This window comes from Oryx dammah, unplaced genomic scaffold (assembly GCF_014754425.2).
Source record: "Oryx dammah isolate SB20612 unplaced genomic scaffold, SCBI_Odam_1.1 HiC_scaffold_28, whole genome shotgun sequence".
Lineage (NCBI taxonomy): Eukaryota > Metazoa > Chordata > Mammalia > Artiodactyla > Bovidae > Oryx > Oryx dammah.
In genome coordinates this window covers 101,398,325-101,421,945 of record NW_024070212.1, presented here as the reverse complement: position 1 = coordinate 101,421,945, position 23,621 = coordinate 101,398,325, and the positions used below count along the sequence as shown (strand labels likewise).

At 41.0% G+C, this 23,621-nt stretch overlaps 1 protein-coding gene across 10 annotated transcripts in view; it reads left to right on the top strand.

Moving 5' to 3' along the window:
- Positions 1 to 23,621, top strand: part of CCDC30 (coiled-coil domain containing 30) — a 136,880-nt gene that overhangs the window by 84,217 nt on the left and 29,042 nt on the right. For 5 of the 10 annotated variants that reach the window (XM_040231493.1, XM_040231495.1, XM_040231494.1 and 2 more), the window contains 4 exons: positions 12,236 to 12,415; positions 15,722 to 15,931; positions 17,810 to 17,964; positions 22,771 to 22,933. In XM_040231493.1, the coding sequence (XP_040087427.1) occupies positions 12,236 to 12,415; positions 15,722 to 15,931; positions 17,810 to 17,964; positions 22,771 to 22,933 (708 nt within the window). Of the gene's footprint in view, positions 1 to 6,257; positions 6,502 to 12,235; positions 12,416 to 15,721; positions 15,932 to 17,809; positions 17,965 to 22,770; positions 22,934 to 23,621 lie in introns of all 10 variants that reach the window. The other 5 variants (XM_040231487.1, XM_040231488.1, XM_040231492.1 and 2 more) reach the window with 2 other exon arrangements.

The following is a 23,621-nucleotide window of genomic DNA, read 5'->3' as shown; positions in this document are numbered from 1 at the left end:
TGGGTTGCCAGCTTCTTCAGCACTAAGTCTCGAATATACATGGCTACAATAAAACCCAGGAAACTCATAGACATGTCATTCTTCAAGTCCTGAGTTCCCTAGCTGATTTCACTTCTTCCTACTTTTCAGAGTCTTCTTATATTTGTTTTATATATAATGTCCAGAGTTTTTAGTTCTACTTGTTGGGAAAAATAGGGAAAAGTATGTCTACTTTATCTTCCTGAATGCAGAAGTCACTTTTTCCATTTTAAAAAAATATTAGGTATATATTTGCATTTTCCCAGTCTGCAGCTTCCTTTGAGAGTAGGAAAAGGAAAAGAGTTTATGGGGGATGGAAGGAATCATTATTTTATCAGAAATTTATTTTTAAAACCGTTCTACTCTTTATCTCATGTTTTTTGTCATTTGAATATATTCAGTTCAGTTCAGTTGCTCAGTCATGTCCGACTCTTTGTGACCCCATGAATTGCAGCACGCCAGGCCTCCCTGTCCATCACCAACTCCTGGAGTTCACTCAAATTCACGTTCATCGAGTCGGTGATGCCATCAAGCCATCTCATCCTCTGTCGTCCCCTTCTCCTCCTGCCCCTAATCCCTCCCAGCATCAGAGTCTTTTCCATTGAGTCAGCTCTTCGCATGAGGTGGCCAAAGTACTGGAGTTTCAGTTTCAGCATCATTCCTTCCAAAGAACACCCAGGACTGATCTCCTTTAGAATGGACTGGTTGGATCTCCTTGCAGTCCAAGGGACTCTCAAGAGTCTTCTCCAACACCACAGTTCAAAAGCATCAATTCTTTGGTGCTCAGCTTTCTTCACAGTCCAACTCTCACATCCATACATGACTACTGGAAAAACCATAGCCTTAACTAGATGGACCTTTGTTGACAAAGTAATGTCTCTGCTTTTTAATATGAATATATTACCTTTAAAAAAATTGCTGAGATCAAGGTAAAATATTTAATTCTTTTTCATACAATATTAAAGGAATTTTATTTTATTTTATTATTTTTTAATTTTTTTAATTTATTTATTTATTTTTAATTTTTACTTTACAATTCTGTATTGGTTTTGGCATAGATTGACATGAATCCACCACAGGTGTACATGCGTTCCCAAACATGAACCCCCCTTCCTAAAGGAATTTTAAAAGAGAAAAAAACTCAATAGATAAAATTTTTCCTGTGTTCTTTTCCAGTTTTTTTTCTGTATATACCTTTCCCATATGTATGATGTTTACACACAATACATATATATTACTCATTGTTCCACAACTTTATTAAGTATTTAATGTTGATGAATAGTCTACATACCACTTTCAAGTTGGTTTATCTTTAATCATCTTAGCCATTTCTGTGTCTCCACTTAATCACTGTTTTAAATACTGTGGTTATGAGCATTATTATATATTCAGCTTTTTTCTTCTTGCCAAGTATTTTATACCAGTAAATTCACTGGTATGCTATTATTCAGTCAAAAGATCTGAACATTTTTATGGCTCTTGATGTACTGCCAAATTGCCTTCTTAGAGAATTTGAACACCAACTATAACTTGTGAAACATCTTGTGCTAGACCCTAAGGTACCAGAAACAAATTTAAGATTCATGGAATAAAACCAAAATGGACTTGTTTGTGTTCACTTTTCATTCACACTGTCTAACCATGGAAGGTATGTTCCCTCCCTTGGCTTCAGTGGCTCACAGCCTTTTGGTTTTCCTCCCCCTACTCGGGCTTCAGAGCTTGCTCTTCAGGCCCCTGTCCTCTGCTTGTTCCGCACAAGTCTTTAGGCTTCTGACCAGACTGATCCTCTACCTCTTACTTTCCCCCTTCTCCCTGGCTCATTAATCCCAAGGTTTCTGTTCAGTTCAGTTCAGTCGCTCAGTCGTGTCCTACTCTGCAACCCCATGAATCACAGTACGCCAGGCCTCCTGTCCATCACCAGTTCCCGGAGTTCACTCAGACTCACGTCCATTGAGTCCGTGATGCCATCCAGCCATCTCATCCTTGGTCATCCCCTTCTCCTCCTGCCCCCAATCCCTCCCAGTATCAGAGTCTTTTCCAATGAGTCAACTCTTCGCATGAGGTGGCCTAAGTACTGGAGTTTCAGCTTCAGCATCATTCCTTCCAAAGAAAACCCAGGGTTGATCTTCAGAATGGATTGGTTGGATCTCCTTGCAGTCCAAGGGACTCTCAAGAGTCTTCTCCAACACCACAGTTCAAACGCATCAACTGTTCGGCGCTCAGCCTTCTTCACACTCCAACTCTCACACCCATACATGACCACAGCCTTGACTAGACGGACCTTAGTCGGCAAAGTAATGTCTCTGCTTTGGAATATACTATCTAGGTTGCTCATAACTTTTCTTCCAAGGAGTAAGCGTCTTTTAATTTCATGGCTGCAATCACCATCTGCAGTGATTTTGGAGCCCCAAAAAGTAAAGTCTGACACTGTTTCCACTGTTTCCCCATCTATTTCCCATGAAGTGATGATCTGCCATGATCTTCGTTTTCTGAATGCTGAGCTTTAAGCCAACTTTTTCACTCTCCTCTTTCACTTTCATCAAGAGGCTTTTTAGCTTCTCTTCACTTTCTGCCATAAGGGTGGTGTCATCTGCGTATCTGAGGTTATTGATATTTCTCCCAGCAATCTTGATTCCAGCTTGTGCTTCTTCCAGCCCAGCGTTTCTTATGATGTACTGTGCATATAAGTTAAATAAGCAGGGTGACAATATATAGCCTTGACGCACTCCTTTTCCTATTTGGAACCAGTCTGTTGTTCCATGTCCAGTTCTAACTGTTGCTTCCTGACCTGCATACAGATTTCTCAAGAGGCAGGTCAGGTGGTCTGATATTCCCATCTCTTTCAGAATTTTCCTCAGTTTATTGTGATCCGCACAGTCAAAGGCTTTGGCATAGTCAATAAAGCAGAAATAGATGTTTTTCGGGAACTCTCTTGCTTTTTCCATGATCCAGCAGATGTTGGCAATTTGATCTCTGGTTCCTCTGCTTTTTTGAAAACCAGCTTGTACATCAGGGAGTTCACGGTTCACGTATTGCTGAAGCCTGGCTTGGAGAATTTTGAGCATTACTTTACTAGCATGTGAGATGAGTGCAATTGTGTGGTAGTTTGAGCATTCTTTGGCATTGTTTTTCTTTGGAATTGGAATGAAAACTGACCTTTTCCAGTCCTGTGGCCACTGCTGAGTTTTCCAAACTTGCTAGCATATTAAGTGCAGCACTTTCACAGCATCATCTTTCAGGATTTGAAACAGCTCAACTGGAATTCCATCACCTCCACTAGCTTTGTTCGTAGCGATGCTTCCTAAGGCCCACTTGACTTCACTTTCCAAGATGTCTGGCTCTAGATTAGTGATCACATCATGATTATCTGGGTCATGAAGATCTTTTTTGTACAGTTCTTTCATGTATTCTTGCCACCTCTTCTTAATATCTTCTTCTGTTAGGCCCATAGAATTTCTGTCTTTATCAAGCCCATCTTTGCATGAAATGTTCCCTTGGTATCTCTAATTTTCTTGAAGAGATCTCTAGTCTTTCCCATTCTGTTCTTTTCCTCTATTTCTTTGCACTGATTGCTGAAGAAGGCTTTCTTATCTCTTCTTGCTATTCTTTGGAACTCTGCATTCAGATGCTTATATCTTTCCTTTTCTCCTTGGCTTTTTGCTTCTCTTCTTTTCACAGCTATTTGTAAGGCCTCCCCAGACAGCCATTTTGCTTTTTTGCATTTCTTTTCCATGGGGATGGTCCTGATCCCTGTCTCCTATACAATGTCACGAACCTCATTCCATAGTTCATCAGGCACTCTATCAGATCTAGTCCCTTAAATCTATTTCGCACTTCCACTGTATAATCATAAGGGATTTGATGTAGGTAATACCTGAATGGTCTAGTGGTTTTCCCTACTTTCTTCAATTTAAGTGTGAATTTGGCAATAAGGAGCTCATGATCTGAGCCACAGTCAGCTCCCGGTCTTGTTTTTGCTGACTGTATAGAGCTTCTCCATCTTTGGCTGCAAAGAATATAATCAGTCTGATTTCGGTGTTGACCATCTGGTGATGTCCATGTGTAGAGTCTTCCTTGTGTTACTGGAAGAGGATGTTTGCTATGACCAGTGCATTTTCTTGGCAAAACTCTACTAGCCTTTGCCCTGCTTCATTCCATATTCCAAGGCCAAATTTGCCTGTTACTCCAGGTGTTTCTTGACTTCCTACTTTTGCATTCCAGTCCCCTATAATGAAAAGGACATCTTTTTGGGGTGGTAGTTCTAAAAGGTCTTGTAGGTCTTCATAGAAATGTTCAACTTCAGCTTCTTCAGCATTACTGGTTGGGGCATAGACTTGGATAACTGTGATATTGAATGGTTTGCCTTGGAGACAAACAGAGATCATTCTGTCGTTTTTGAGACTGCATCCAAGTACTGCATTTTGGACTCTTTTGTTGACCATGATGGCTACTCCATTTCTTCTGAGGGATTCCTGCCCGCGGTAGTAGATATAATGGTCATCTGAGTTAAATTCACCCATTCCAGTCCATTTTAGTTTGCTGATTCCTAGAATGTCGACGTTCACCCTTGCCATCTCTTGTTTGACCACTTTCAATTTGCCTTGATTCATGGACCTGACATTCCAGGTTCCTATGCAGTATTGCTCTTTACAGCATCGGATCTTGCTTCTATCACCAATCACATCCACAGCTAGGTACTGTTTTTGCTTTGGCTCCATACCTTCATTCTTTCTGGAGTTATTTCTCCACTGATCTCCAGTAGCATATTGGGCACCTAATGACCTGGGGAGTCCCTCTTTTGGTATCCTATCATTTTCCTTTTCATACTGTTCATGGGGTTCTCAAGGCAAGAATACTGAAGTGGCTTGCCATTCCCTTCTCCAGTGGACCATGCTCTGTCAGACCTCTCCACCATGACCTGCCCGTCTTGGGTTGCCCCGCGGGCATGGCTTGGTTTCATTGAGTTAGACAAGGCTGTGGTCCTAGTGTGATTAGATTGACTAGTTTTCTGTGAGTATGCTCACATTCCTCTGTATCTGTATCTTCACCCCAGGCATCTTTCCAGTGTATACCTACATTCTGTCTTCTTGAGCTACCATCCACTTGCTCATTTGTTTCCGTCAGAAATCCAGGTGTCACTCATTGTTCCCTTTTCTCCCTCACCTGCCACACCCAATAAATGACTGATTTTATCAATACTGTCTTCTGAATATCTCTCTAGGATCCATTCTGCCTTTTCATCCCTGCCATCCTATTCCAGTCACTGTTGGTTAGTAGGCAGATCACAACAATCTCTCAACTGACTTTTCTGACGCACAGATTCCAAATAATCTTCCTAAGGCTCACTCTCTCTTTTGCCTCTAGGCTTTTACCTATCTTATTTATGAAGTCTTCCAACGTCCCTCATCTTCAACATATACACCCACACAGGCAAGTATGCACACATCCCTACCTTTACATCTGCCTAGCTTGTGCCAACTCATCCATCTGGCCTCCAATTACTTATTACTAGCTTAATATAATCACTTGTTAACTTATCCTTATTTCTCACTAAATTGTAAGCTCCTTAGGGACAGGATTTTGTCCTGTTGTAACCCTAATGCCTGCCAAAGTGCCTGGTGCTTATGAGTGATTAAAAAAAAAATCTTTATAAGCTATATCTGCCCAATGCCATACTAAAAGTTGAAAAAGTGAAAAATTCACTAAACTGCTTATTTGTCTACATGTAGACAAAAACCTGGAGAAGGTAATGGCACCCCATGGGATTGCCTGGAAAATCCCATGGACAGAGGAGCCTGATAGACTGCAGTCCATGGGTCGCTAAGAGTCGGACACGACTGAACAACTTCACTTTCACTTTTCACTTTCATGCATTGGAGAAGGAAATGGCAACCCACTCCAGTGTTCTTGCTTGGAAAATCCCAGGGATGGAGGAGTCTGGTGGGCTGCCATCTACAGGGTCGCACAGAGTCGGACACAACTGAAGAGACTTAGCAGCAGCAGCAGCAGCAGCAGCAGACAAAAACCTATGATGGGTCATTTCCCTGCATTTCAGTAAAAAAGACACGACTGATTTGTTTTTAAAGTTTATTTCCAAGCACAAGACAACTGCTCCACTGTAGAATTCAGGTCAAAAATCTTGCTTGCAGCACTTTCTTCACTGGTACATATTTTTCCTCCATATTCTGCTACTATAAGGAGCATTTTGATGGTTTTTTTATTATTATATTTATGCTAAGTCCCGAACTAGGAGAAAATAAGCAGAAGGAAATTCCAGAGAAAGCAGTAAAGGAGGGCACTTTTCCAAGAGAGGGATGGAAGGAGGAGGACTCACAGCAGAACCAAGAAATGAGAGGTGAAGAACAACAGTTGACCTTGCAACCTGAGGAAGTTTTAAGGCTCAGAGAAGAGCTGAGCCTTATGAATCAGAGCCTCCTTCAGTCTCAGAGCTCTGGGGATACCACAGAAGACAGTAGTGCCCAGGTAGGTATGATAAACATGAGGCCTGACTGGCTCCATTTCCTCTGATCAGCTGTGGATAGAGGTTTAATTTTTAATATCACTGTTAGCTTATATCTATTGAGCAATATCATAACCATGCCCCGAATGTTAATAAATAGCAATCAAAATCTCAGCTGAGCCCATTCGTTGATACATTTTATTATAAAGGGTTCTTAGGCTCAGGAATTCTCAGCAGGAAAGAATGCTGATTGATTGTCATTGTCGGCACTGGGCAGGTGGAATAGGGGACAGCAGGATTTGTGCCACATTTTGTGTTCCTGGTACCTCGCTTGATATACAAAATACATTGTTTTGGTGGGGAAAAGGCCACAGACTTGGAATTCTTTAAAATACGGCTATAGCTATTTAAAGAGGAGAGTGAAAAGGCTGGCTTAAAACTCAGCATTCAAAAAACTAAGATCATGGCATCCGGTCCCATTACTTCATGGCAAATAGATGGGGAAACAATGAAAACAGTTACAGACTATTTTCTCAGGCTCCAAATTCACTGTGGATGATGACTGCAGTCCTGAAATCAAAAGATGCTTGCTCCTTGGAAGAAAAGCTATGACAAACCTAGACAGTGTATTAAAAAAGCAGAAACATCACTTTGCCAACAAAGATCCATATAGTCAAAGCTATGGTTTTTCCAGTAGTCATCCATGTATGTGAGAGTTGGACCATAAAGAAGGCTGAGTCCCAAAGAACTGATGCTTTCAAACTGTGGTGCTAGAAAAGACTCTTGAGAGTCCCTTGAACAGCAAGGAGACAACACCAGTCAATCCTAAAGGAAACCAACCCTGAATATTCATTGGAAAGACTGGTGCTGAAGCTGAAGTTCCAATAATTGGCTGCCTGATGTGAAGAGCCAACTCGTTGGAAAAGACCCTATACTGGAAAAGATTGAGGGCAAGAGGAGAAGGGAGCGACAGAGGATGAGATGGTTGGATGGCATCACTGACTCCGTGGACATGAATTTGAGCAGACTCTGGGAGATGGTGAAGGACAGGGAAGCCTGGCGTGCTGCAGCCCATGGGGTTGCAAAGAGTCGGACATGACTGAGCAACTGAACAATAAACAGTTGCTATTTATTAGCAGTCTGCTTGCAGGAGAAATAAAAGGAGTGACTATATCTCAATTCTTTTACCTCAGTTCTACTGATTCCCTCTTGTACAAATTAAGATTTCCCTACACACACCTTTGTAGGAATTATTTTGAGATCCACAGAGGGAGAATCTCAAAAGTAAACCAACTCATAAGTAAAGCAACTTCAGAAAACTGATAATATGCTTTTGAGGAGTGATTCAATATACATTTAGAAACCAAGAAAGAAAGAAAGTGAAAGTAAGAAAGTGAAGTCGTTCAATCGTGTCCGATTCTTTGTGACCTCATGGACTGTAGCCTGCCAGACTTCTCCATCCATGGGATTTCCCAGGCAAGAATACTAGAGTGGGTTGCCATTTCCTTTTTCAGGAGATCTTCCTGTCCCAGGGATTGAACCCAGGTCTCCTGCATTGTAGGCAGACGCTTTACTGTCTGAGCCACCAGGGAAGTCCAAGAAAACAAGGAAGAGTAATAATAAAAGAAGTCAAAAACATACTTGAAAAGAGGTTTGGCTATAGAGTGAGAAATAGTCAAGTCATAGTAAACAAGGAAAATGTATACCTGAAAAGGAGATTCAGATACATTTGAATGAGAAGGAAGTCTCTGGATTTATTCAGAAGACCAAAAGGAAGTATGACATCACATAGTCAAAAAGAGGTTGAATTTTCATACCCAGACCATCCTTTTATCAGCCAGTGGGCCAGTGTAGGAGGCTTGAGTGAAGGCTGAACACTGTGGTCACAAAGATGATTAAAGTTTACTTATGAGCTAAAAATGATCAGCGAACTTTTAGAATAATAAAATCTAGAGTATGAGAACTAACACCTTGGTTAATTTATTCAGTTCAGTTCAGTTGTGTCTGACTCTTTGTGACCCCATGGACTGCAGCACACCAGGCTTCCCTCCATCACCAACTCCCAGAGCTTCCTCAAACTCATGTCCATTGAGTAGGTGAGGCCATCCAACCATCTCATCCTCTGTCGCCCCCTTCTCCTCCCACCTTCAGTCTTTCCCAGCATCAGGGTCTTTTCCAATGAGTCAGTTTTTCACATCAAGTGACCAAAGTATTGGAGCTTCAGCTTCAGCATCAGTCTGTCCAATGAATATTCAGGACTGATCTTCTTTAGGATTGACTGGTTGGATCTCCTTGCAGTCCAAAGGACTTTCAAGAGTTCTCCAACACCACAGTTCAAAAGCATCAATCCTTCGGCACTCAGCCTTCTTTATGGTCCAACTCTCACATCCATACATGACTACTGGATAAACCATAGCTTTAACTAGATGTGCCTTTGTTGGTAAAGTAGTGTCTCTGCTTTTTCATATGCTTTCTAGGTTTCTCAGCTTTTCTTCCAAGGAGCAAGTGTCTTTTAATTTCATGGCAGCAGTCACCATCTGCAGTGATTTTGTGGCCCCCCCAAAAATAAAGTCTGTCACTGTTTACATTGTTTCCCCACCTATTTGCCATGAAGGTTAATTTATTAATTTTCTCTAATTTACCCTTTCCCATTACTTGAAGAATCTTTTCTCAATACTTGGTGGGTGTGTGTGAAAAAACTATTAAATATATAAAATTTCTATGATAAATCTGGGAAAATAGACTTTTTGTGAATGAACAAATCTATATACCATATAGCCACAGAAACAGTAATTTTCTTCCATAACAGTGAATCTGGATTATTAAAAGAAGTGTAAGTTATTCTTATTCATTTATTCAACCAGTATTAACTGAGTATCTGTGATGTGCCAGGCCCTGTGTTAAGGTACACACAACAGTAAACGAGGTAGATATGGGCCTCATGGGAAAAAAAATAACATATTTGTGTTTTAAAATTCACATTTCCCAAAACTTTCACACACATAATATTTTATTTACTTCTTTAAGCAAGCAAGGAAGAAAATACATTTTTTTAATGTATTTATTTTTTATTATTTTTGTTTGTTTGCCTGCACTCATCTTCATTGCAGCATGCAGCCTCTCTAATTGCAATATGTGGAATCTTAGTTCCCTAACCAGGGATCGAACCCAGGCTCCCTGTATTGGGAGCATGGATTCTTATCCACTGATACTGGTAAAGTCCCAGAAAATACATTTTAGTTGAATTTTTGTCTACAGTGCACTGTGCAGTGATAATTTCAGAACCTCTTTCTGTGTATATAGCTCTTTGATCATCTGATAGCTATAGATCATTCTACTTTTTAGTCCTTGTGTGGGTCTGTGTGTGTGTGTAGTTTTTAGACTTCACTGATGTCGCAAGATTATGGTGCTGGTACTTTGCTACTTTCCATGTGTGCTGCATCTTATTAATCTCATAATGTGCAAATTTAGGTAGCTATAAACACTGAAACTTTAAAGAATGCTTATAAATGGCAAATACATAGTAAAAAAAAATTGTGAGAGTTCCTATTATGAGTAAGTATGTGAACTATATTGCTGATATGTCTTTTGTGACATCATTTGTGGCTGCTGATAACCTTTAGGGCTTAATTTCTGTTGTTCAACAGTATTCCAAGTGAGGTTGCAATCTGAGTTCTAGATATTACTTTCCCACTATTCTTGAAACACATTTGAACATTTAATTGTCTTAATTTTGTAGATTTAATATGTAGTTTCACATTTTTCACTATGCCCTAGGCACTGCACTTAATACTCTGTGTATATTAAGCAATACAATGAGGCAGGAATATTATTGTTGCCCCTTTACAGATGAAGAAACTGAGGCTTTAGAGAGGTTAAATAATTGGCCTAGTATGATACTTTGTGGTGAAACCTGGGTCTATCTCCATTACAGCCTGACCTTTTAACTGTTTTGTCATCTGCTTCCTCTTGCTGACAGACTCACAGAAAGCACATAGTTCTCACGTCAAGCTAATTTTCTAAGGAAGGCTGGCAAGCTGGCTCCCAAAAGCCTTCCCAAGGTTTCTGTCTTAGATTGAAAATGAAAGTGTTAGTCACTCAGTCATGTCTGACTCTTTGATCCCATGGACTGTAGCCTGTCAGGCTCCTCTGTCCATGGAATTTTTCAGGCAAGAATATTGAAGTGGAAAAAAAGAAAAAAGAATACTGGAGTAGTTAGCCATTCCCTTTCCCAGGGGATCTTCCTGACCGAAGGTTCAAACCTGGGTCTCCTGCATTGCAGGCAGATTCTTTACCATCTGAGCCACCAAGGAAACCCCTCTCTTAGATTATTCTGGTGAATTTATCTGGAATTGACCCTTAGGCTTGCCCTCTCCAAAACTTCAATGTAATACCTCTCCTGGAATAGATCTGAGTCATGGGGATACATTTACATTAAACCAAATCTTCTAAACTACTGGATAAAATTAGAATGTCCATCAGTTATTCTTCTATAACAATGAATAAATATCACTTGAACATGTTTAGATAACAGTGCATTTATCCAGAGCAAGCTAACTAGGGATCTTAGACACTTGTAGCTCTAAGACAAACAAGTTGGATCCAGATTGCCTTTTTGACTAACCCAAGACCAGAACCAAAAGGCTAACAGGACTTGGGGAATTCACTGCGGCAATTCTGTTATAGCAAGATAAACTAGAATAATGATGTGACCTTTTCAGAAAGTCTTGACCAGGAAGCTACATTGGACCAGGACTCAGGAAACAGATAGTATCTTATCTATTGAGCTGAATAAGGTTGAATTCTTTATCTACTCAGCACTCCTATATGTGCCTACCTTTTAGAAAATCTAAATAATTCTTCCTTTGGTCACGAGTTTTATTGTGCTAGAGAGGCCTGGCAGGAAAGTGTGTTGTTCAAAAGTAACTGAAGGAGAATCACGGAGTAAAAGGAAAGCGATGAGGAAGTCTAGGAATTTAGTATCTCTTGCTAAATGTCCTCTTCCCCTTTACCAACAGACACTACACACATATGTGCACACACACACACACAGCTTCCACACACACATTCACACTCCTCCATATATTGATGGTTTGAACTCCCTGTATTTTTAAATTTTATTTACTTATTTATTTTTGACTGTGTTGGGTCTTCGTTTCTGTGAGGGCTTTTCTCTAGTTGTGGCAAGTAGGGGATACACTCTAGTTGTGGTGTGCGGGTTGCTCAGGGCAGCAGCTTCTCTTGTTGAGGAACATGGGCTCTAGGGTGTGTGGGCTTCAGCCCCTGTGGCTCCTGGGCTCTAGAGCACAGGTTCAGTGGCTATGGGGCACAGGCTTAGGTGCTCCAGGTGTGTGGGATCCTCTCCCATCAGAGGCCGAATCTGCGTCTCGTGCAGTGGCAGGCAGAGTCTTTACTTCTGAGCCACCAGGGAAGCCCTGTACTCCCTCTTTAAGGCATGTTTTGCTCTAAAACTGCCCACACTTCTGTTCCCCTTCATTACTGTGAAAAATAAGAACGGCAATTTTCTATGCTTAGTTGCTTTTGATCACATAACTTCCTCAATATTTTCACTCTAGTATGAGTTAAATTATATGAACATGTACAACTAGCCATACATGTAAAAAGAGTAATTGGTTATAGTGAAGCTAACTCCAAAAACTTGTAAGTGTGACTAATCACATTCTGATGGCTGGAACCCACGTTCTACCAACATTCTTTCAAAGTGTCCATGTTTCCCTGGTAAAACGTTTCTTTTAGTATCCATCATCTGGAGAAAAACTGAAATACCAGCAGCAAGAGGAGGTACAACTACTTCACCAGAATTTGCACCGGCTCCAGACTCTATGCAGCTCAGCAGAAAAAGAGCTTCGATATGAGCGAGGAAAGAACTCAGACTTGAAGCAACATAATAGCTTACTTCAGGAAGAAAGCATTAAGGTAATTCCAGTGGGGATGTCCTTCATTTAAGGGTCTCAATTGCTCAACTGACCCCAGGAATGAAGGAATCTAACTTGTGCAACTTGGTAATTCATGATTGAGTCCGCAGATGGGTAGATGGCATCAGTGATCTGGTAGCTCCATCCTTCAGCTTCTCTTTACCAAGTAGGTGCACACTTCCATTGTTTCTCTGCTGCTGAAAGGTTGTATGTGCTGTAAATGTGAAAAACTTTTGAGGTTTTTGAAATCATTACCTAGGACATTTAGCACTTAATAGTTTCGATGACCTGAACCAAATCTCTGGTAGCACTTCCCTGGTTCTCTCTCTAGACATATTTATTCCTAGTAGGTGCATTCATTTTTTAAAAGATTATTTTTATGTGGACCATTTAAAATGTCTTTATTGAATTTGTTACAGTATTGCTTCTATTTTATGTTTTGGTTTTTTTGGCCCCAAGGCATGTAGGATCTTAGCTCCTCGACCAGAGATCAAACCTGTACTCCCTGCGTTGGAAGGCAAAGTCTTAACCACTGGACCTTCAGGGAAGTCCCTAGGTGCATTCATTATTACTGGTTGAACCAAATATCAACTGCTCCAAGGTACAAACCATGAGAAAGCAAAATTGTTCTTCTTGACGTGAGTGTATCAAAAAGTTAGAGGAACATCCCTCAAACTCAGTAATCTGTATAGAACTGCCACCCACAGATTCATCTAAATGTTATGAACTACAAAATGTTCAGACTGAAACACCATGTAAAATGGTATTTCCTTTTAATTATGGTTCAATTCTGTAAACATATATTAGGGACCTAGTTTCTATAAGCCCCTATTTAAGATTCTGGAGTTCAACATTCAACAAATGTTTATTGAGCATCAGTCTTAACACAAGACAGGCCATCTCGTCAATACTGAGGATTTAATGATAGGCAAAATGGACATAATTCTTATCCCCTGGTGCGGGGGTCAGCAAACTTTGGCCTATAGGTAAAATCCATAGGCAGGATTTGACTTGCCTTTTATTTCTGTAAATACAGTTTTATTGGCACACAGCCACACCTGTTCTTTCACATATTATTGATGGCTGCCTTTTCACTACAACAGCAGATATGAGTAGTTCTGACAAGAGACCATGTGGCCCTCAGAGGCTAAAATATTTTCTGTCTGGTCCTTTATATGAAAAGCTTGCCACCCTGGTATGGCAGGATCAATGGCCTTATTTAAAAGGTGACATAAAAATAGATTAAGAAAGGTCCCTACTTTTTAGGAGCTCACAGTCTAGTAGAGGAGATATAGAGGAAAACAAATAGTCATTTATCTCAAACTTCTAGGAAAGCCCTGCTAGAGAGGTCTAGAATTCCAGGATTTTTTGGATATACTTCTTCCCTATCCTCTTCATTCACAGTTTTTTGAATATTAAATATCATATTCTCTCAAGCCTTTGCAGTTTTAAGTTAAATATCAAACCTTTCTCACATTTCAAGACAACCTTTTACCTTTCCCTTCAAACACCTCTCTTAGATCATTTTAATTGTCCGCTCTGACTACATCTTTGTCAAGGTACAATGACCAAAACAACAGATCATAACATCTTAAATATGGTTGGCACTCTATAAATATCAGTATTTGTTGATTAATGAACAAGTCCTTCAGGGATGGGTAAATGATAACTTGATAAAAGCAGAAGGTATTTTTTGTTGTTTTGAATCTCCTTTATGGTAGGGTAAAATTTTGGCCATTTCATTGATGAGACTTCAGTCTTTGGGCTGATGCCTTAGGTCAGGCACTTAAGCAGAGTTATATGCAACAGCCAGCTACCTTATAGTGTCAGTTTGTCCACTTTATCTATTATAAACCTCCCAGTCCTGAAGGGTCAGCATTTTATAGATGAGAAAATTGTTCAAGGTGGCAGAGCTGACAAATTGCGGAGTCGGAATTTAGTACCAGGCCTATTTTTGTCTTTCCCTCGCTTCAGTTTGGGGCACTTTGAAAGCTCAGCTTTGCAAACTTAGAACTTTAAAAAATCCACTCAGAGATGTTTGAACTCTGGGCCTCTGGCTAATATTAGGCATACTTATAAGACTGGCTAAGGAACCAGAATGCAAATGTGTTGCTTTTAAACCATTTTATTGTGAAATGTACCACTCAGAAGGCTTCCCCAGTGGCTCAGAAATAAAGAATCTGCCTGCAATGCAGGAGACATGGGTTCGATCCCTGGGTCTGGAAGATTCCCTGGAGAAGGGAGTGGCAACCCACTCCAGTATTCTTGCCTGGAGAATCCCATGGACAGAGGAGCCTGGCAGGCTACCGTCCATGGGGTTGCAGAGAGTCAGACATCCTGAAGCAACGGGGCACACACGCACATACCGCTCAGAAAGTACAGTTCAGTTTATGTTTTTAAAAGAACACTGGCTGCAGTGTGGATAGCAGATGAGAAGGGACTGAAAATGGAAGTGGTGCAACCAGTGCTATTGCTGTGGTCCAGGCTGGAGGGGAGGATGATCTAGCAGAGGTGGTGACACAAATGACAGAAAGGGACACAAGATGTGTCGTAGGAGTAGAGTGACGGCATGTGCTGAACAGACTTACAACGGCGGAAAAGGAGGGCTCAAGGATGGCTCTCGGGTCAGTAGCCTGAGCAGAAGTTTGGATGGCGGCATCCTTTACACAAATCAGGAAGACTAAGAGAAGGATAGTTTTGGAGATATGGGCAGAATCCAGGTATTCCACTTTGGCGTATATTGGCCTAAATGTGGTATTTTTAAATCATGAGAATGAATCTAGAGAGAGAATGCGTCACTTTCAAGGAAGGCCTAGAACAATCCACTAATATTTAGAAGTTGAGTTCACTAGAATAGTCTAAGAAGAAGCCGAGAAGCAACAGCAGTGGTAAATGAAAACCAGGAGAGGTAGGTATCACAGACTAAGAGAGGAGACCTTTCTGAGAAGGAGGAAGGAACTGCTAGTAACAGGTCAGTTGCCCACTGGACTTAAATTCTGGCAATGGGAAAGGCAGTAGTGCCCTTGGCAAAAATAGTGTCATGAATTAGTGGGATTAAAAGCCAGCTTGGAGTAGACTGGGGGGGGGGGGGGAGGATGGAAACTATTTAGACCACGCATGTATAGAAACTCTTAGGAAAATTCCTTTGTCAAGCTGCCAGCAGCTCCAGAGAGGTAACCAGTCTCATGACATTGGTATTTGTCAGCTCTTGGGAGAGACGATATTTCTTTGAAAGCTGCTTATTCTGGCTCACATCCACATTCATCCCATGCTTATTTTTGTCCTTGTCTTTATTACCCACCTCTAGATCAAAATTGAACTCAAGCAGGCCCAGGAAAAGTTATTAGACAGCTCAAAGATGTGCTGTTCACTCACGGCTGAGTGGAAGCACTGTCAGCAGAAAATCAGGGAACTGGAGCTGGAAGTACTTAAACAGGCTCAGAGCATTAAATCACAGAACAACCTACAGGAAATGCTGGCTCAGGAGAAATCTAAAGTTGCTGATGCAGAGGACAAGGTAATTATCCTCACACTTAATAAATATCATGCCCTGGATACTACTAGTGAAATTCTGTTTCCCTGAGGATTTTAAGAAATAGATACAGTGCAAATGATAAAATTCTAGGGGTTTTTCACTCTCCTGTGCTTTCCTCTTTTGATGTCATCTGTTCCTATGGTTCCAGTAAATCTGAAATTAAATGACTTTCACTGTATACTTTCAAATTTTAAAGGACTTAGTCTCCTGTCACTTGGATTGTCTATTTAATTGATTTTTAGTTTGTAATTTTTGGAGGGCTGCTGCTGCTGCTGCTAAGTCGCTTCAGTCGTGTCCGACTCTGTGCGACCCCATCGACGGCAGCCTAACAGGCTCCCCCGTCCCTGGGATTCTCCAGGCAAGAACACTGGAGTGGGTTGCCATTTCCTTCTCCAGTGCATGAAAGTGAAAAGTGAAAGTGAAGTCGCTCAGTCGTGTCTGACTCTTCGCGACCCCATGGACTGCAGCCCACCAGGCTCCTCCATCCATGGGATTTTCCAGGCAAGAGTACTGGAGTGGGGTGCCATTGCCTTCTCCATAGGTTTAAGAAATGAACCCTTTTGAAATGTTGCCCCTGCGTTTTAGCCTGCCTAACACCAGGTGGCAGTAGTATGTAACACGCGCACATTTTCTTGGTAGGTTTGTCTGAGAGGCAAATCTTATGTAAAAAATAAATCATTTCATCAAACCACATAAATGTAAAGCAAACATCAAAATTAGATGATAGCAATCTATCTTTTTTTTTATAGCAATCTATCTTAAACTCAAAAACTCAATGTTGAGCTAAAGAAGCCAGCACAAAAGAGTTCATACTATGTAATTTCATTTATATGAGGTTTAAGAATAGACAAAACTAAGCTATGGTGATAGAATAGTGGATATCCTTATGAGGGGGACATGAGGGAATCATCTATGGTGCTGGAAGTATTCTTTATCTTGGTCTGGAAGAGGTGGTTATGTAAGTAAAACTTCACTGAGTATGTGCAAATTGTGGGCATATTGTCATATGTATGTTATAAATCCATTAAAAAAGTAACTGGCAAAATTGATAAAGATTAGTAAAATTTTAAAATTTAGACAATATAAATATTGGTACTGGATTTTGTGCAACAGGATCACATATTCTGGCTGCAGTTGGAAGAGTAAACTAGTATAGACACTTCAGAAAGCAATTTGGCATTAGTATCTAGTTAAGTTAAAGATGTATATATACCATACAACCAACCAAAACTTCTACTACTAGGCATAAAAGCTAGGGAAATTCTACTGCATTCTGCTGCACACGTGTGTCAGGATGCAAGATGCATGCTCAGCCACTTCAGTCATGTCCAGCTCTCTGCAATTCCATGGACTGTAGTAGCCCTCTTGGTTCTTCTGTCCATGGGATTTTCCAGGCAAAAATACTGGAGTGGGTTACCATTTCCTCCTCCAGGGGATCTTCCCGACCCAGGGATCGAACCCAAGTCTCTGGTGTCTCCTGTATTGCAGGCAGATTCTTTACCACTGAGTCACCTGGGAAGCCCCAGTATTCGTTTATATAAACATAAATTAATTTCTAGAAGGGTGGACAAGAAACTAATTACCAGTGATTACCTGTTTGGTGGAGGAAAACTGGAAAGAAGATAGTATAAGAACGGAAAGGAGATTTTGTAGCATAGTTTACCCCCACACACTAAATTATGTAAACGTATTGCATATTGCAACAATTAAGTAATTTAATTTTAAAATTAAAATAAATCTAGTCACACTCTTCAGATGAGATTTTTATGTTAGTACTACTGTTTGCTATCTATATGGTATTTCCCTAACTGGAAAATAAGTCACCCTTAAAGTTTTATTTGTAAACTCTTTTCATTTAAGATTTTGGATCTGCAGCAGAAATTAGAACATGCTCATAAAGTCAATCTGACAGACACTTATATTTTGGAGAAGAAGCAATTAGAGGAAAGGATAAAAGAAGCAATAGAAAATGAAGCTAAAATAAAGCAACAGTATCAGGAAGAACAACAGAAGAGGTAAGAAGAGCAAAGATGTCATTTTTCTGTGGGCTAACCACCCCTGAGTTTACGAGCAATGTCAATTTACCACTGCATTTCCTCTGTGTCCCCACTGAAGTAAACTCAACTACAAAACTGCATACACACACACACACACACACACACACACACACACACACACACACACACACACACACACACACACGTGTGTACGTGCTAAGTGGCTTCAATTGTGTCCGACTCTTTGTGACCCTATGGACCATAGCCTGCCAGGCTCTTCTAGGCAAGAATACTGGAGTGGGTTGCCATGCCCTCCTCCAGGGCATCTTCCCAACCCAGGGACTGAACTAGTATCTCTTACATCTCCTGCTTTGGTAGGTGGGTTCTTTACCACTAGCACCATCTGGGAAGCCCCACATCTATACATGGTGATATATATGTATGTGTGTGTATGTGTGTGTGTGTATATATACATATACATATTCATATATATATATATGTATCACTATATTCTGATTGTTTATTTTCTTGCTTGCCTTTCATACTAGAGTGTGGAATTTTCAAGGGCAGGGATTATTTCTTGTTCTGGAACATGCTTGGTGCACCAGTAAATCTTCTTGAATGAATGGATTGCCTATGAAATATGATCCTCTGGGATCTGCTTTTCTAACTCTTAACACAATTGGCACAAAATGCAGACTAGAATGCGGTTGCTGCTTTGTATTTATCAGCTGATTTTCTTTAAAGAAGATCCAAGTACTTTATAGGCATCTTAATCATTAACAAGCTGGTAGTAGTTAAGAGCTGTCATATTTTTTTCTAGAAGGGTTTTGATTGTTATTAGGATTCTTACTAAAATGATCTTATATACCCTAAACTTCAAGTCATGGGTATATTGTCATATGTATGCTCAGTTCAGTTCAGTTCAGTTCAGTCACTCAGTCATGTCTGACTCTTTGCGACCCCATGAATTGCAGCACACCAGGCCTCCCTGTCCATCACCAACTCCCGGAGTTCACTCAAACTTTTGTCCATCAAGTCGGTGATGCCATCCAGCCATCTCATTCTCTGTCGTCCCCTTCTCCTCCTGCCCCGAACCCCTCCCAGCATCAGAGTCTTTTCCAATGAGTCAACTATTTGCATGAGGTGGCCAAAGTACTGGAGTTTCAGCTTTAGCATCATTCCTTCCAAAGAACACCCAAGGCTGATCTCCTTTAGAATGGACTGGTTGGATCTCCTTGCAGTCCAAGGGACTCTCAAGAGTCTTCTCCAACACCACAGTTCAAAAGCATCAATTCTTCAGCGCTCAGCTTTCTTCACAGTCCAACTCTCACATCCATACATGACCACTGGAAAAACCATAGTCTTGACTAGATGGACCTTCGTTGGCAAAGTAATGTCTCTGCTTTTCAATATGCTATCTAGGTTGGTCATAACTTTTCTTCCAAGGAGTAAGGGTCTTTTAATTTCATGGCTGCAGTCACCATCTGCAGTGATTTTGGAGCCCCCAAAAATAAAGTCTGACACTGTTTCCAGTTATTACTCCATAAAAAATGTAGCTGGAAAAATTGATAAAAAATAGTAAAATTTTAAAATTTAGACTTCTGTGGCACTCAGAACATGTGTCTTAAGAAACTTCTTAGTAGTTTTAACTACTGAAAAGATATATAGCCATTCCCATAAATTGTTAAGCTCAGAAGCTTTACTTTCAGCTCTAATTGAAACCTCTAGTATAGGACTTCCCTGGAGGTACAATAGTTAAGACTCCATTTTCCACTGCAGGGGTTGCAGGTTCGATCCCTGGTCTGGGAACGCAGATCCCACACGCTGCCCTTCAGCACAGTCAGAAAAGAAAAGAAACCTCTAGTATAGAGCCGGACACTCAGTAGGTGCTTAGCAAATATGTTGTAAATAAGTGAATGTTTGAGTGAATAGTGAATTCACTCAGGTCCGATAGAGAAATACTTGTCTCACTGCCACTCCTACCAAGATGATACCCTTCTCCTGTTTTAATACAGCTAGTTCCTGAATAAACTACAATAAGTATACCTTTTAAAGCACTGCTCACAAAGTTAGAGAAAGCCCTAGGGCAAACATACAATGAGGCAAAACAAAAATAATGAATGGAAAACAAACTTCTAAGGGACAAATAACGCTATCAGCTCCAGGTCCAAGAGAACCCGAGGAAGTTTGCCACAAAGTGTGCGTGCCTACTCGCTCAGTGTGTCTGATTCTTTGCAACCCTGTGAACTGTAGCCCGCCCAGCTCCTCTGTCCATAGAATTTTCCAGGCAAGAATACTGGAGTGGGTTGCCATTTCCTACTCCAGGGAATCTTCTTGACCCAGGGATTGAACCTTCCTCTCTTGGGTCTCCTGCATTGGTAGGTGGATTATTTTTTACTGCTATGCCACCTGGGAAGCCTTGTAAAATACATGTAGTTTATAGTAATTTTAAATTTCTCTTTGACATGTACTGCTTAAATAGAAATATGTTTAATATCCAAATGTTGTGCTTTTCCATCTATTTTTCTGTTATGGATTTATGGTTTCAAGCCTCTTGATGAAAGTGAAAGAGGAGAGTGAAAAAGTTGCCTTAAAGCTCAACATTCAGGAAACTAAGATCATGGCATCTGGTCCCATCACTTCATGGGAAATAGATGGGGAAACAGTGGAAACAGTCTCAGACTTTATTTTGGGGGGGCTCCAAAATCACTGCAGATGGTGACTGCAGCCATGAAATTAAAAGACCCTTACTCCTTGGAAGAAAAGTTATGACCAACCTAGATAGCATATTGAAAAGCAGAGACATTACTTTGCCAACGAAGGTCCATCTAGTCAAGGCTATGGTTTTTTCCAGTGGTCATGTATGGATGTGAGAGTTGGACTGTGAAGAAGGCTGAGTGCCAAAGAATTGACGCTTTTGAAGCGTAGTGTTGGAGAAGACTCTTGAGAGTCCCTTGGACTGCAGAAGATCCAACCAGTCCATTCTAAAGGAGATCAGTCCTGGGATTTCTTTGGAAGGAAAGATGCTGAAGCTGAAACTCCAGTACTTTGGCCATCTCATGCGAAGAGTTGACTCATTGGAAAAGACTCTGATGCTGGGAGGGATTGGGGGCAGGAGGAGAAGTGGACGACAGAGGATGAGATGGCTGGATGGCATCACTGACTCGATGGACGTGAGTGTGAGTGAACTCTGGGAACTGGTGATGGACAGGGAGGCCTGGCGTGCTGCGATTCATGGGGTCTCAAAGAGTCAGACACGACTGAGTGACTGAACTGAACTGAACTGAAGTGAATATTAAATAGTTGTATAGCATTTTGTTACCCAGCTATATCATAATTTGTATAAAATATTTTTAGACTTTTTGCTGATATAAAATATTTTATAATTAATATCCTGACACATGGGGCTTCCCTGGTGGCTCAGCAGTAAAGGCTCCACCTGCCAATGCAGGAGACGTGAGTTAGATCCCTAGGTCAGGAAGATCTTATGGAGAAATGGCAGCCCACTCCAGTCTTGCCTGGGAAATTCCACTGACAGAGGAGCCTGGCGGGCTGCAGTCCGCAGGGTCAGAAAGAGTCAGACACCTCTCAGCGACTTCACCACTGCCACCGCCATCCTGACACGTAAGACTTTGCAACTATAATGAAGTATGAGAAGGGTTATACTAAGGGAGATTTAGCATGCTCAGGAAACACATAGCAGGGACACCTAATTTGGTCCAGGAAGTTCAAGAAAGCCTTCCTCAAAGAAAGCTATGTAAGTTGAAAGTAAAGTAGTTGTTACGGGAAAGCTAAGTAGAACATATCAGATAAAGGAAGACCTGGAAGAGGAGGCTAGGGGCAAGGTTGGAGTTGCCATTAATAAATGTGGAGGATGACTTGTTTGGGGAAGTGAAAATTTTTCATTTTGCCTAGAACAGAATGTTTTGGGGTAGAGGAAGTGGCAAGAAAATGGAGCTAGAAAGGTAAGTTAGCTCACAAGTCATAATAAAGAATTTGGGGGAATTCTCTGGTGGTCCAATGGTTAGCACTCCATGCTTTCACTGCCAAGGACACAGGTTCAATCCCTGGTTGGAGAACTAAGATCCCACGAGTCCAAAAAAGAATTTGGACTTTTTCTGAAGAGTAAAGGAGAACGTTACAGCAGTGTTAACAGATGTGCATTAGTATCAAGTGTCTGTAACTGACAGCCCTTTATTAAAGCAAGGAGATGAAGGGATTTAACTCATAAAGCAGTGTGGACAAGCACAAGGACTATAGAATTCAGAATCAGAGCCCTACCTCCATCTTGCTGTAGCTGTGCAACCTGGAGCAAGTTAATTAAGCCTCTCAGTGCCACAGCTTCCTCTGTGGTGGTGGTGGTGTTCAGTCACTAAGTTGTGTCCTACTCTTTGTGACCCCATGGACTGCAGCATACCAGGCCTCCCTGTCGTTCACTATCTTCTGGAGTTTGCCCAAGTTCATGTCCATTGAGTTGGTGATGCTATCCAACCTTCTCATCCTGTGCCGCCCTCTTCTCCTTTTTGCCTTCAGTCTTTCCTAGCATCAGGATCTTTTCCAATGAGTTGGTTGTTGGCGAGTTCCCTTCCTCTGTGAAATAAGGACAATTATTTCTTCTTAGGGTAGTTTTCGGAAAAGAGGAAACTAAGAAAAGCTTCCATCACAAAGGAGATTTCTTTGATGTTTGCCCATTTTGGACTGCTACTTTATCTCACTGAACAAAAGAATTCCCCTGTGCCCACTCTAACAATTTTAGGTCCAAGAGTTTCTTTTGCAAAGCTTTGCAATTCACTGTATTTAATATACATTAATTGCCTTAAGGAAACTCCTAGATCAGAATATGAATGAGCTACAGAAGCAAGTGAAAATCTTACAGGAAAAAGAGAGTCTATTGGAAATGACCAGTTCTCAGCAACAAATCAAACTTCAGCAACAAAAGGCCCAACTTAAAGAACTGGAAAATGAAAAAAGAAAATCTGATGAGGTAAGAAGACAAATAGGTATGCCTCTCAGTTTTCCTGTTCCCTTAGACCTAATTAATAGTTATAAGAGCTAATAATTCTTGAATGCCTAGCATTTTACCCATTAAGTTTAGTTAGGATTGAGACAGGGAAGCAGAATCTACTCTAGATATTTCAAGCAAGAAGGAATTTAACACAGGGAATAACATGCTTATGAAACTGTTGGAAGGGAGAGGTAGGGGTGAGTAGGTCAGCAAGAACTGTTGCTAGCTTTCAATAAATCCAGAAGTTCGGAAACCACAGGGAAACCAACCCTTGTAGGAGGTTAGCAGGAACTCTCCCAAAGCCCTTTCAAAAGTTTCCCTCTTTCATCTACCTGATAGTGTTACCAGAAACTGGATTTAGCTCTTGGTGTCAAGCCAAGAGACACAGCCAAGTCAATAGATGAGGAGAAGAAAGGATTTATTTGCAGCAAGTGAAAACACCAGGGATCTTTCCCAAAGCAGTGTCTCCTCAAACAGCAAAACTGGGGAAGTTTTAAGCTAAGGATACGTGCATCTTTATGAAGGAGCTTGAGCAAAGGAGAATTCAGCATCGAATTGGGGCAAAGGTCCAGAGTCCAGGCTTTAGTTGATAGAAGTCATGAGGGTCAACATCACCCTTCTGTCCTCCACCTAAGTGGGGGCCTTAGTTCCTGCAGAACTCAAAGAC